This window comes from Filicampus tigris, chromosome 11 (genome assembly GCF_054856515.1).
Source record: "Filicampus tigris isolate MCC_2025a chromosome 11, RoL_Ftig_1.0, whole genome shotgun sequence".
In the NCBI taxonomy this organism is placed as follows: Eukaryota; Metazoa; Chordata; class Actinopteri; order Syngnathiformes; family Syngnathidae; genus Filicampus; species Filicampus tigris.
In genome coordinates, this window is record NC_141227.1 from 24,177,828 (window position 1) to 24,192,897 (window position 15,070).

The 15,070-nt window shown below is 46.2% G+C and overlaps 1 protein-coding gene across 2 annotated transcripts in view; it reads left to right on the top strand.

The window, feature by feature from the left end:
• gfra1a (gdnf family receptor alpha 1a) overlaps positions 1–15,070 on the top strand; it is a 50,424-nt gene that overhangs the window by 5,768 nt on the left and 29,586 nt on the right. Inside the window, exon 4 of one of the 2 annotated variants that reach the window (XM_086044925.1) lies at positions 12,978–13,115. The exons of the other annotated variant lie outside the window; for it this stretch is intronic. Within the exon in view, the coding sequence (XP_085901051.1) occupies positions 12,978–13,115 (138 nt within the window). The remainder of the gene's footprint in view (positions 1–12,977; positions 13,116–15,070) is intronic. 2 annotated transcript variants of the gene reach the window in all.

Below are 15,070 nucleotides of genomic sequence, written 5' to 3' on the forward strand. Positions count from 1 at the left end.
TGAGTATTTCTTTTCCCACCACTGAGCTCTCGATGTTGCAAGCGCGTGTATGTAAGTGCGTCGGCCATGCAGATGGCCATCTTATTCTTCGCATGTACGCTGGTGTCTTAAGAGCGTCTCTCTAGGCGTGTGATCACTGCCGCAGGCGAAGATCGGCGAATCAAAGACACGTCAAATCAAAGTGACTCACTCAGCCTCCTTGTGCACAAAGACGTCCTTCTAGGAGGCTCGGCTGCCCTCCAAACAACGACACTTCTGCTTCTCCCGCTCGTCCGGGTGACATCATCACGTGGGTGGCGCCAGGATAAAAAAGCATCACGTGCCCATTTTGAACCTCTCGTTGAATGCGGAGGAGGCCACACGCAAAATCCGAGTGTGTTCCGTGCCTGCAATGAACTTGTGCTTTAATAATCGATTGTTTTTTCAATTAATCAATGAATCAGGGGGGAAAAAACATTTTCTGATGTCCATCCCTTCATTCGAAGACAGGACATTATTTCAGAAGAAACATACTGTATATTTATTATGATTCAGTATCTGGTTTGATCTGTAAAATGCCCCCCAAAAAATTTGGACCTAACAGCCAATGTATGTTTTCGGCAGTTAGCTAGTTGGGTCTGAGTAAAAGGGTGCGCCCTACAAACTGTGCAGTTTGTCCTGAGTTGAAAATTAGCGAGGCCTAAAGCGTGTACTCTTGTTATGTGCTGACTGAATGTCTTTACTTCAAAATGGTCTCATGCAAAGTCTTCCTGTTTAGTCTCCATATTGATTTGTACGGCAGCTTGTTTAGGCAGAAGGCTGGTTGGGCCTGAATGAATTGCACTCTTGGTTTGTTTAGTTTGGGGCAGACAGCAAGCCGTTGGGCCTGAATTAATTGTGCGTTCGTCTTGCCTGCCGATAATTTTTGTCGTTGAATTTGGCCTCACGCTCAACTCTTGTCTTGCTGACGTTCTTTTTTTAATTGATGCGCGGCCTGTTTAGGCAGCAAGCCAGTCAGGCCTGATTCACTTCACTAGTCCTGTTGTGCTTTTCATTCTTATGGTTTGAAATTGTCTCACTCAAAGCTGCTTTTCCTGCTTACTCTGTTTTGACTTCCACGGCATCCTGTCGAGGCAGCAAACTAGTCGGGCCTGAGCGACTGTATTTGCACGCTCCTGACGTGCCCTCGTCATTTCTGACGTCGAAAGCTGTCTCACAGAGAGCTCCTTTAGTTTCGTCTGCTTTGATTCCTGCAGCAGCCCGTTGAGGCAATCGCGCACATTTCCCATTCCTGCCAAGTAGACGGACGGCCAGATTGAAAACGATGCCGGTCGGCTGCGCCAAAGAGCCTTTTAAAAGAAAATCTCTTTACAAGAAGCACGATGAGAGAAATGTCAAAGTCAGGCTAAAAAAGTGACATAATGGAGTGTCTGGGCAGCGGCCAGCCGTGTCCTGCCCGGGCTGCAAACTGAGGATGAGGAGGAGATTGACATTAGAGCTTCCTAAAAGTGCCACTTAGGAGTGCAAGCCATAATGCAACTTCCTCCGCGACTTTGTCAAGTAAGCGCACAAGCAAATTTTCACAAAAGAAACTCGCGGCGTTCAAACTTTGGTGCTCATCGACATGTGAATCTGGCCTTGCTTTGTATTCAACAGCCAAATATTAGACGAGATAAATGAATGAAACCTTCATTGAAAGAAATGGTTGAATAAACACATTCATTCTCATTTGAATGGTATTATTTGTAATGAAGTTATAATCAACTAATAATTCATGACAAGAAATGAATATACCTTAATTTAAAAAGAAGTGAAAATTGCTGACAGTGTTCTTAACATTCAAAGAACACTTTTCTGACAAGTAAATTCAAATGAGTTGACAAAATCTTTGATTTGAAAGATTTGTGTCCATGTCCCAATATTTTTGAAGCTGCCTGTGTTTTATGTCGCCGCCCCCCGGCCATACTTTTCCACCCCTGCTGGAGTTTGGATTAGCAGCAATCCAGCCAGTGCTTGGGAGCAATTTATTTTCCAACCTGCATGTTTGACAAGCATCCCTGCAGTAATTACAAACCGCTTCCCCGGCTTGTTAGGGATGTTTTTTTTTGTGTGTGTGTTTTTTTTCCCTTGCTGGCTGGCTGGCTGTGTGTGTGTGTGTGTGTGTGTGTGTTTAAGTGTTTGTCTCGCCCCCTCGCTCCTTAATCTGCGTCCTCCTCCTCCTCCTCCCTGTTGGCTGGCGGCGGAGCATCACCCACTCGACGCGTCGACATTTCAAAAAGCGCCGTGGCAACATCTGTTAGGGGGCGGCCACCAGAAGCTGAAGGGCCGTCGGCAAGTCCTTCTCAATAAGCGGCACACAAAATTTGACGCCTCGTCAATACGCTTTCACGCAAGTCACGCACAGCTGGGCCTTGAATTTCTTCAAATCATCTTTCACATTGGAATGAATGGAAATGCCATTGATCTGTTCCAGTCTCGCCTAAAAAAAACACTCTATAATATTGTGTTTAAAATAAAACAAAAAAAGAACAATAATATTAACATAATCAAATGCAATGTAAAAAAAAAACTGCTTGTGCGTCATGATTCATTTTGGCTCCTTCTACAATACAGGCAAGCAGACACTTTTGAAGAAGAGTTTCTTACTACTGTAAGTGACTCAGTAAAGTGCAATAATAGGTATTTTCTCAGAGGATAAAGAATATACGACGTGATGACCGTCTCATCCGCTTCACACGGCACTGCACTAATATTAGTTTTTCTTTGCAGAGGATAAAGAATACTGACTGTGACTCCTGTTATATCATCTGTGTTGCTCCACCATTTGTTGCTTAAACTGGCACCACTGTAAATGTACAGTCTGACCACGTCATCATCTTAGTACGTATATTCTCATTATATGTCGATACACCGCTGTTCACAAGTTTGATGCTCACAACTATTGTTGGGGTTATATTGAGAAGTGATTTCGTGGAGAAAAAAAAAATGCTTGTAACACCTGTTCAAAATTGACGTCTTGGCACATATTTTCACAAATCCATTTTGCAAGAAACCAGAAGGAGACACACTTGATTTGCTTAGTGGGCTGCATAAAATGTTGTGGGGGGCCGGGGTTTGACTTTTGCGTGGAGATAAGACTGCGTGTGTGCGTGTGTGTGTGTGTGTGTGTGTGCGTGCGTGCGTGCGTGTGCGTGCATTCATGGGAGATAAAGATAAAGTCAGGATGGGATTGCGGAGGAGTTCCAGAGGTAGAAAGAGGATTTATTTTGCCGTGAAGGAGCATCTTGCCTGATCTTTCTGCAGTTTTTTTTACCCTCCAAAATTCACACTTGGCTGACTGACAAGATGTTGAGTCTTTGATGTGTGTGACAGAGGCTCACCTTGGCAACGTACTGGCTTGCAAGTCGCGCATGTCACTTAACGTGTGATCGAGACTCACTGGGTTGTCTTCCGCTTGTCCGAGTTTGTCACTGGACCGGCCCAAAATGGCGGCTTCAAAGGCAAATGATTGACTTGCCGTTCAGCGTGATGGTGGTGGGGTCAGCTCACAAAACCAGCCACTACCTGGTGTGCTTTCCTGATGCCCACAACAGAAGCTGCATGCTGAAATGATCACTTTCATCGTAGCAGGAGGGGGGAGGGCCGTTGTTATAATGCTAGAGGAAAAGGAAGAAAAGCGTAGTCGTGGCCATGACGAGTGACGAAACACACGTTGTAGCGATTAGCATCAAAAGGCGCTTTTTCTTCGTCTTGACAGCAGCCTCGGGAGAGCAGGTGCATTTATTTGCCGCTCGCCAGTGGGATGAGGTTGCGTTACAGATGGGCCAAATGTGCGGTTTTGAACGTGGGATTGAATAACGCCGGGTCGGCTCACAAGCCGATGCCCAACCGTTGATCTCGGCCATAAACGATTGTTATTGGACAGCTTTGCTCCAAGGAAGGTTGAACGCGTTTGTCTTTGTGTAATAATGCGTTCCGAAGACAAAACCTTGGCTCTCATGTTCGGGTTCCTCTCAGCAACTGTCAAAAAGTAGAAATTCAAACGTCAATGGCTAATCTAGCCACACGACTGTGATCTGGACTCGCGTAAATGAACACTTAGAGTTGCTATCAATCATGCGCTCCAAGGAGACAACAAGACGGCAACGTTTTGGAGACTTATGCTTGATTGAAAGGGCGCCTTAATGGAGTGAGAGGAGTCCCCAGAGCCCTCCAATTTCGAACCCAGGATACTTTTCGGATGACAGATATGAGTGTGACATGCTTCCATCGGCCATTTAGCGACACAAGAGAATCGTAAAGTCCAAATCGGTATAAATATTCAGACGGTGACTAATTAGCCACGCCCCACGCCCCAAAAAACAAGTTCCTTGAAACATACACATCTGAGTAACATGATGTCCTAGTTCAGTTCAATGAAATGTGTGTTGAAAAAAAAAAAAAAAAGATGCGGCTTGATTTTACTTCGCCAGAAAGTAATTAGGGTGCTGAAATGGTTGATCCTTGGGGTGCTATGACGAAAACATTTGACAAAAATGTTATGAAATTGCGAAAATAAAAAACCATAATTTGTGAGTGAGGTCACAGCCTGTATAATGATGCAAGGCCCGGTCTGCCATGCGCAGTGGCGTGCCAACCACAGTGGACGGCCGTCGTCAGGTCAACGCCCACCCCTTTGCACACCACCTGCTCATACGTTAGAATAATGGCAACAAGGTAAAACCGAGGTTGCGCTGCAAGCGGTCTGAAACTGAAGAAGGGGAGGAGGAAGAGCGCCTAAAATCGGAGCTGCCGTCAAGTTGAGCATCAGCAAATGAGATGTTAAATGAGATGGTGGCTGGGCCGTGAAAGGCGAGAAGTTCACGCCGGGCCACAGAAAGGCCGCAGCTTTACTCGCAGCTGATCAACTCATTGATTTGCGTCCTCATTTCCCAGAACACAATCACGTTGGAGCCAATTCCTTGAAGCGCCCCTGACATCATTGCACTCAACGCCGCCACGGTCCTATGCCGCCGCCAATCCTTCTCCGTTCGCGGGGGAGGAGCTTCTACCTCACAATTTCCCAGGCTTGCACTTCACCTTGCACAAATTCCCATCGATGGAGTGGCTTGGGCCCTCCCGAAGGTGCACCAGATCAGTGCTTAATTTGAAGGATTTTCACTTGAAAAGTTGCTGGCCTTTGGAAAAATCATCCAATGTGACACGTTTGTCAAGCCGATGTCGCCATTACACAAGTCGTGTCGTCCCCGCGGCCGCCCGAGTTGGTTCGGTCTCTTCCTCGCTCAATCAATAGCGCGCTGTGTTAGATTGGAAACTTGAGGCTGTGTCTACAAGAATCCATTGATTTTTCTCTCCTTTTTTTTATTTTTTATTTTTTGAAATGATTTTCCTCCCGCTCTGCCCTCCTTGCTCACGGAAGCTTCCAAAGCACTTTCCCTCAGCCGGGCCCGGCCGTGATGGACACTCGCAGCCTGGCGGAGGTGCAAGCCCCCCTGTTGGGATCGGCTTTCGCTGACCTTGTCTCTCCGTCGTTCCGTTGTTTTTTGTTTGATGGGCGTACGAGCATCCATGCGGCGCTGATGCGAGAGAGGAGGCGTCAGCAGATCCTCAGTTCCGCGCCGTTGTTGCTGACGATTTAACGCAGTGATTGCCAACTGGCGAGACGAGGGCCGATTTACCGTTTCTGGTATTCTGATCGAAACTGCCATTTGGGACAACGCGATGGCGCGCTTGTCGAAGCTGCGTTTTTCTGCAGCACTCCTGACTGTCTCGGGATCTGTTGTTTCAACTATCAATCATGCCTTGTAACGTTCGTTGATGTTTTGAAATGGTTTCGCTCGGCTGCGGACGTCAGAGACCGATTTGCCCGGATTTTCTTACCAGACGATGTTTGATGACTCAAAAAGTTCCAGAGAGAAAATTCAATAGTGCACGCTAATTTCACTTGGGCAGGCCAACATCGAACTTAAGAGATACAGTCATGGCTCATTTGTGGCGGCGGTTACATTCCAAACCTCAAAAGCCTAAAAGCTAACCAAGTAATGTTGGTTATGTTTATATGGACCATTTTCATAGACATTGTTTCATAACAGTAAAGGCACAAAAAGATGTGACTAATTTAGCTTTTTTTTTTTTTGATACCAGCTTGTTCTTCTATCGCTGCTGTCAGGCCAAAACCTCAAAAGTCACATTTTGGTGAATTTCATATTTTTTCAAAAATCGTTACTATTGGTCCGTCCACACTCGTGGGTGTTATTTTTTACAACATAAGTGTTGAAAATGGCTTGCTCTCTTTCACGATGCAATGCTAATGGTTGAATAAACTTGCCATTTTTGGGCTCTCCTGAAACGTGACTATTTCAGTGTTACGAGGTTTCATCCGCATGTGTAGTAAAGAAAAAAACAAGAAATGGACTCAATTCACGGCAGTCCAAAGAGTGCGTTGCAAAGAGTGGCGGCCCACAGAAAGAAAGACACATGTTGCATAATGCCAAAGACAAAAGTGCATATAACGGTGAAGAGAAACGGCTTCATAGAGTAGCACAATTTACCTTCCAGATCTTCAGATATACGTGCATAAAAGATTCGGACTACTCATTAAAGCCATTCCACTCTCATCGTGATAAATTCGTAATAGCGCTAAAGACGTGCAATTGCTCTGACACGTTCACAAACTCATACATGGCTCCGAAATAACACCATCTATTTTGCTGTCTGCTACAATGGCGGCAATATTCTGCCACTTCAGATCACAGATCCCTCTGTTGCATTGCAGCGACGTAATGAGTGATAGTAATGGTAGAGGCCGCTTGAGTGACATAGAAAAGGAGCATTTTGGGGAAAAAAACAAACTAGAAACTGCTGACACATTTGTGTTCATTTTTCATGAAAAAGGCATATTAAGCGAGAGGAGAAATATCCCAAAATGGAAACAGAATCTCCAGAAAGAATGTTGCAAATGATTTCATTTAGAACATATAACAGTAAAGACATTTTGGTATCCAAAAACACCACTTCAGAGCATTTTTTTCCTTAGAAACAATTATTACCTTTTGATTGCTAACTACTGCCAATCATTCAAATACTCAAATCGGTCAAATGAAACGGAGTGCCGTATATCTTTTCCGTTATTGACCAAATCAAAATGACACTGAAAATTGTGTTGCGCCAATAGTCAAATGCGAGCGCCGTGATGACTGATTGACGGCCTTGAAGTTGTCTTGGGAGCGCGCGTGTCCGACCGAGTCAGTGTTCGTTAGCCGCACCGTCTTGGCAATCCAAATCGTCAGCAGCTGCTTTTTACATTTGTGCCGCGTGCTGCTTTACAGAGCACAAGTCTCTGCGGTGTACTTCACACTTTTCTCATGAAGTAGTCCATCATCGCGGATTGGTCCGGCTCTGTTGCCATGGAGATGTTTACCGCCGCAGTCAGGAAAGGGAAGCAATGCGCCATGTCCACAAATTCTCACCACCAGGTATTAAAAACGCTATTATCCCGTTGAAATGCTTGAGCCCATCAGGCTCTAATTTAAGGAAAAGCTCATGAAAGTGTCGCCGGCTGGAATTAGTTTGGAAATGACTTCTTTTACTCCGGAAATAGTTTTGGTGCCCGAGCCGTTATTCCCTCTCTCGAGATTTAGAGCCCCCTTGAAATGGTTTTGTTTCTTTGTTGTTTTTGCTTTCGGGCCAAATTAGCTTCCATTTTCACAACTTTCACATTTGCCAAAAGTCAACACATTTGCCGGGCGTGTTCGTTATGGTGAAAATGAACCTTCATCTCATTTTGGCCATTCTCAGGAGTCCTTCGGTAACAAGCTTGTCTGAGAAATGTCGTCTGATTCCGAGCAAATTTGAGCCACAGAGATGGACAACCCCGACTTTCCACATGATTGAGTTTTCATCATTGCGTGTGGGCAGAGCATGGCAGTCAAGCCTGATTACTCTTGACAGCACCTCTGGAATGTTTTGAAAAGAAGCCAGTTTGACTTAGCAACATCACATTTGCTCTATGATGAGTAGACCCACAAAAAAGCAATCCAAGAGGCCAAAAGATGCCAATTTGGTTTCAAATGACTATGATATGGTCAATTTGGCTGTTTTCAGGTGTCCTTCAAAAAGGAACTAATCCGACAATGTTTTTTTTTTTTTTTAGCCCCATACAGCCACTTTGACTTGGCAGTATAATATTTCGTAGGCATGTCTATCATGAATTGACCCACAAAAAAAGACTCAAGCAGCCATGCATGAAAAGACGTAGGATGTCTACCATTTTGATTTGAAATGACCATTTTAGGGTCATTTTGCCCATTTCCAAGGGTCCTTCAAAAATGAATCGCTCCTATTTTGAAAAATTCTGCCCTCAAACCTAGTTTGACTTAGCAACATGAAATTTGGTGGGCATGTCTACTATGCGTAAACCGACAAAAAAAAGTCTCAACAAGCCACGCCCAGAAAGGCAGAGAAAGTCTGCCATCTTGGTTTGACGAGCCCATTTCAGGGTCCTTCCTTTGAGCTTGTTGTCGAGCTTTTGTCTGATTGCTCGCAAAATTTGATCCGCAAACTAGACAGATGGGCAATGTTAAATGGCATATTCTGTTTATTTGCATCGAGTCAGTTTGTGGTTTGTAGGCCCAACTTTAAAACGGCTCCTTTTGGCCTTGTTAGCTTATGAAATGAAGCCATTTATGAGGTATTAGTTGTCAAAGTGTGTTTTAATTCCACCGAAATCCTTGCAAAGGTCAAACCCTCCAGTCCCTTTTTTTTCTTAATCCCTCCCGCCTCCTCTCAACCCCCCGGGGTGCGGCGTGTCAGCCGGCCTCTTAATTCATCACGTTCCCGCGTCACAATGGTGGCATCCAGCTGTTGGGCGTTGCGACGGCAGCCCGATCGCCCGGCCGCCGGCCGGACCGCCGGCTGGCTCGCGGCGGGCCAAGAAAATCATTTAGTCAAAGGCGAGCAGGTTTGAGCCCCTCCGAGAGACCTTTTATTGGATGCCAGGCTGCGGGGTGATTTGTCATCATTAATAAATGCGGCTGACAGCTCCAATCAGCAGGAGGTGGCCCGGCGCCAGATCCGGCAGGTCGGCCACCCGCCGTCGCTTTGCCGCGCATGCACATACGCGCAATTAACTTTCTTACACACGCTGACGGCGTTGCGCTGCAAGTCCAGAGCGCATTGCACACTCGCGCAAGAGGTGTTACTGGAAATGAAAATGGCGTCATTCAGGCCACTGCCTCTCAACGAGCCCATTCCGCGTTGATGGCGTTCATACAGAAAAATACCGGAAAACTACTGGCTTGTATTGGAAGTGACCACATTTAGCGATTCCGATTCCATCATCGATACTGCTTATCGATCTGATTCCTTACTGATTCACATTGTGTGAGGAATTCAACTAATGCAAAATGTTTGCTCGCTCTTTCTTTTTAAAATCTTGGAATATTCCGTATGCAAGCTCATAAACTTGAATATATCCTTTTTACTTCTCAAGGTATGACTTCAGACCAAAAAGCTGAATGCAGTTTTTTGCTTGCTTTACAAGATATCAGAGTACCAGAGGAAATTCGTCTCTTAATCCTCAATTCTCAATTTTGGATTTGCGGACCGTTTTTAGCATGGACAGGCAGACGGAGCACTGGTGCTTTTTCTAGCACTGCATAACAAACGTTTGCTGCGTGTGTGTCGTCACATCGCGGTGAGGTGCTGTAGCTTTGCTTTTTGAATCAAATCTCATAATGTCTCCTAAAAAAATGGAAAACCGCTGGCAAGAGTGTTATTATTAAGCGAAATACTATTGTAAAAAGGCGACCAAATTTCATGCTGTTAATGGCAACTGGCTTGGTGGGGGCCGGTGGGGGGGTTGTATTAAGTGATTCCCAGACAATTTTTGTCAAGTCATCAAACTTCACTGCTATGTTCTGCCCGCATGTCATAACAAAAAAGTAAAATGTCACGTCCATCCATCTAGTTTAAGCGATTCCGATTTGATCAATGGAACCAAAATCTGGAGATGTTTCTTTCATTGATTTCTGGAAATTCCCCAAGTGAACTAAAACCGGACTAACATGGTGGCTTCAAAGCAATGTGGCAGACTTGCTGAGACTTTTTTTGTGGCTCGAGTCATGATGACATACCTACCAAATTTCCCGCTGTTCAGGAGAATGGCTTCCAGTGCGGAATTTTCAAATGATTCCGACCTGTTTCTTCCCGACCAATTTTTCCCAAGTTATTCATCTTCGTTGCCATGATTCGCCCACGCGCTTTGACAAAAACTCAAATTTGTCCCAATTTTGTGTCACCTGTCGAGTGTACTTTGATCAAACCTTTTACAGGTTGCACGGAAGCCTTTTTCATACCGAAAACCTGCAAAATTGCCACGTCCAAGCCATAACATCGAAGTTGTATGCCTGTGCCGTATCTAGTGCTGGTTCACAGTTGTTGCGGCTTCTCCTCTTTACATAATCAGCTGACATAAGCGCCGCTCTCAGCTGCGGCATATCAAATCGTTGCCAAAAAGCGACACTTGCTTTCAACACGACAGGTTGAAATGAGTGTAAAGTGCGAAATCTGACTTTTCCTCACCTCGGCTTTCCACTAGTCGCATTTTCACATTTTGCCCACACAAAAAGATGCCGAATGTCCGCTTTTACGGGCAGCGTCTGGAAGGCAAGACCGCATGTGATTTGGTTTCAGCGGCATTTGCATAATTCACGGCGTGTTAAGCGATGCGTCTTAATAATTGTGGCGGTCAGGGTGCCGAGTATCCACAGGCAGGTGCGTCAAGTCCGTGTCGGACGAGCTTTCCCAGCTGTCAGCCGCGCAGTCGGCCGGCGGGATTAACGTGTCAGCCTTGGGAGGCTTTGGTCTTAATGGAATTTCCTCAAGAGTGGACACCGCGCAGCTGGGCTTTGATTAAACACACTCGCTTGTCACTTGGCCAAAACAACAAGCGGGACTGGCGTATTTCCTGTATTTTTATTTTTTGTTGTAAATACAGTCGTCGCTTGCGATATCGCGCTGCACTTATTGCGGGTTCACTGCATTGCAGATTTTTTTTTCCTATTGTACACTACGGTACAGTCCAGCTAGTCAACTGCACACCTCCGTTCAAGTACACATCGTAACATCTAATTGAATTTAGCCTCCCACCGCTAGTTTGAAGGAATTGTGATCCACAACTGGTGGTTTAGACAACAAAAATACAGAGGCACATTTTTCAGCACCAATATCAGTAACCAAAAGCATGTGTAGCACATCTGCTGGTGGCCTGATTTGACCGGGCGGCTGTACACCACAGTGGCCAGGAAACAGCCGGCCAATAGTAACGCTTTCATGCGTTTGCTTCCGCGTCACTCGAGAGACCAGAGTCGCCTTGCCTTCTGAAGTGGGAGTCAAGTCAAAAAAGGGCACGTGTGTTGGCACTGCCACTTGCTGTCGACTGAAAATGACATCACATTGCCGGGCGGGGTCGGCTTGCCAACGTCACATGACCAAACTCAGAAAACAGGTGAGCTGTGACGGCGGGGTTGGCTCGTTTTTTTTTTTTGTTGTACCTCTCCCAGGGTTAAAGGGCTGCCACCCCTTAAAGGCGCACATCCAACGCACAAACACTCCAGCATGTACAGGAATTAGACTTTATGAAAGCCGTTTATGTCTGTGGCTTTGCCATTGGCTTTTATGATGTGCTTACAAGCTGCAGTGCTACTTTGAATTCACCTGCTTGTTGTGACATTCTCATTTGCGCTTGTGCGTGTGAGATTTTTTTTTCTTCTCCTGGGTAATATGTGGTGTGGCTCAATAAAGGTTGGGGAACACCAATCCAGACGGCTCATTTTGTTCCCAAAAAGCAGCAATCTTGCGTAAGCAAACACACTCAGCAGCCCATTTTGCATTTGCTCTCTGCCATGCTAAATGAGGCCATTGATGCATACATTTGCATTTGTTTCATCTACAAGCGCCCTCTTAACGCGAAAATCCATGTGGCCAATTTGCCAGGCAGCCGGCGGAAGCTTCTTTTGCGGGCTCCTCATTTGGTCAGCTCGGCCCATCGATCGGCTGGCCTCGCAAACGATTGTCGTGTTTTTCAGCCGGTAATCCAGGAAAACATCCCCGCTGCTCGCGGCCCCTTTTGTGTTCCACTTGAGTGGATATTTCTCTGCCGGCTAGTGAGCAGCCGATCGTTTAGATGCTTTACAAAGAGTAAACATCAAAGAGAAGACGTGCACAAAGATCTGGCTTCTTTCTGACAGACAGAGTGGAGGGTTGACGTCCACCTGTATTTGGAGGCGGGGCAGTGGCTATTTGTAAGGACATAAACTATATACAGCTATCGAATAATCTTACAATCAAGCATTCAATTCATCCGGTAAAAATCGATTTTACCTACGTGAGGTGCTAGGTTGATTTTTGTCCTCTTCGGATCACTTTCCTCATGTTCTACGCTGTAGTATCAGTGACTTTGGATGTGTGTGTGTGGCTTTCAAAGGCGGGGCCTGGCCTGCTGAGTGACGTGGGCGTCAGTAAATGGGAGTGGAGACTTGGCTGGCTGTGACCTGGCTAACGTTTTGAGTTACTTACATGAGTTGTGCTACTGCGGCTTAACGCATTTAGATCATCCAATTGTGACAGTTGCGTTCAGCAGAGAAGAAGTAGAGTGAAGTGAGTTTTGGGTATTAAACATCACACCCTCTGACATTTCATTGGGAAGTCGAGTGAACTTTTCACACCCAATTCCATATCTGGACCTTAACAGAAAAAAAACCAAAACGTCTGCGTCAGTGTGAAAGGGGCCTCTGTGTGTAAAAGGCTAATGAAACTCAGCCCCCCCCACCGCGCCCCACCCCACCCACCCAACCTACGTGCCAAATGAGAGTCAGTTACCCGCTCCTTGTTTGCCTTTTCCCGCCCGCCATACCCAACGCCCCCTCTGGCCTCCCTCTGACTCGTGCGCTGGCGCTGGCGCTGGGCCTGGGGTCCTGAACCGAGCGCATTTCTTGCAGAGGGGGCCCAACCCTGGAGCAGCTCGCCCACTTTGTCTACGGCGAGGGTGGGCAACCGGGCCCGGGGGGGCCCATCCTCAACGGACCAGCAGGACCCCAGTAGAAACAGGAGGGCCCACCCCAACTGGGCCATACTGGGTAACGAGACTGCGTGCGTGTGTGTGTGTGTGGGTGGTGTGTGTGTGTGTGCACCTCTTAAAATGCTACCTACCTAGTCAGGTCTTCTTTTTAAATCAGCCCGGAACAAAACAGAATCAGTAGTTCTGGCAGTCCGAACACAAAGTGATCCTTCAGAAGTTTCTGGAGGTCTGGAAAGTACTACCCCCCCGCCCAAGCAAGGTCTTCAGTCTGGCCCGAATAAATGACAAATGATCCAGCCGGTCAATACGGTGTGGTGGTCGTAGTTTGGGACACCGGCGGTCCACTGAGAGAGCGGGTCTCTCCTTCATTGGTGGCGGGGGTCTGATGGACGCGTCCTTCAGAGGAGTCCCCGCGGCAGATGCGCCACCTGCGGCCAAGCCCCAAAGAAAAGACGGATGGACTGACGGCGGGAGGAAAGAGAGGACATGGGGAATTTCTCATAGTCCCGCCCTGTCATTGCGCCATTTCCATTTTAGAGGGCGGGCACGACGGCTCCCGGGACATACTCGGATTGCTCTTTGCAATCCAGCCCGAGAAGTGATGGACAATCTTGTCCCCTTGATCGGGCGGGCGCGCACACCGTGAAAATCTCTTCTAGCTGCGGCCGATGAATGGATTTCGGCCATTACATTTGGGCGGGTTTGTGCTTACACTAAAACACCGTAGCTGCAAACGGAGAGCAGCTCGTTTACAAAAGCACAGCCAGTGTGGACCACTTTGGTGCAACAGTTAATCGATGAATTTTGGATCATCAGTAATCGTTTAGAGACCTTGTTTAACCTAAAATAGCCCAAGTGCTCGGAATTTCAGCCTCTCAACAGTAAATATTCCGAAATTTCTGTAGTCCACCGTGAAAGCAAAGATGACGGTTTTTACTTTGGGAAACGATGATCAATATTTTTGCCTGTTTTCTGACGCATATTATGGACAAAACCACTAACAGAATCAGTTACGCTTGTGCATTTTTTTTGTCAATTTGAATTAATATCCTGTTTCATCAGTAAAGAAATGGACATTTAAAAAAGGTTTGGAATGCAATTCATCAGTTAATCACCAAAAATAATCAACAAATGAATCTATTGTCAAAATGACCCTTAGATTCATTCATACCAAGTACCAATTTGCCAACGTGTCAAACTACCACTTTGTAGCGCCAACTATTGGCGAGGAGGACTTACCCCCATGTCAGATTCTTTTTGTTTTCTTTTTTGCCTCAAGTATCGGTGGCTGGTATCGGCAGCCTTGAAATAGGGCCGATATCGACGACGTTGCTCGAGAAAACTTCTCGTTTTCCTTTTTTTTTTCTTATAAGCAATTGTAAAAATTAAAAAATGACATTCAGAAGACTGATTTTCTTGGAAAAGAACCGAGATTTTCAACACTTTTACCATTGTGATTGACGCGATAAGTGCCTCTCGCCGCCCGTCACGGCCGACCGACTGTTGGCACTGCTCGCGTGCGCGCTCCAGATTAATTAAAAAGGAATCCCTGTGTTCTCCGACAGGAATAAGGAAGCAGCCGAGGGCTTAACTGTAAACGCAGCCTCTCCCTCAAAATTGTCATCGAAAAGCCATCCCGGCAATAATTGACGATTTGCGAACGCCCCAAAGAGGATTTGCAATAAATGACATGGATTCGCCGCTTTTGCTTTTCACGTAGCGTCGTGTGATTGTCACTTCTTGCCTGGCTTTGCGCCCTCAAGAAGCGTCGCTCCAATATTTAATATCAGCTCATATTTTTAATGTGCTTTCATAGTGCCAGAGGAAGCACGTTCGTCTACCGAATGGGGGGGGGGGGACATCAAGGTTTCCTGTACGTTGTCGAAAGAATGCAGCACTGAGGCTTTGGTTGCAGGAAGTCTTTGAGGTGGACAAATTCCCAAGAGACACTTTAGTCACGTGTGGCCGCCCATCAAGTGTGAAATGAAACAAGCCAGTCAATCTTTTGGGATT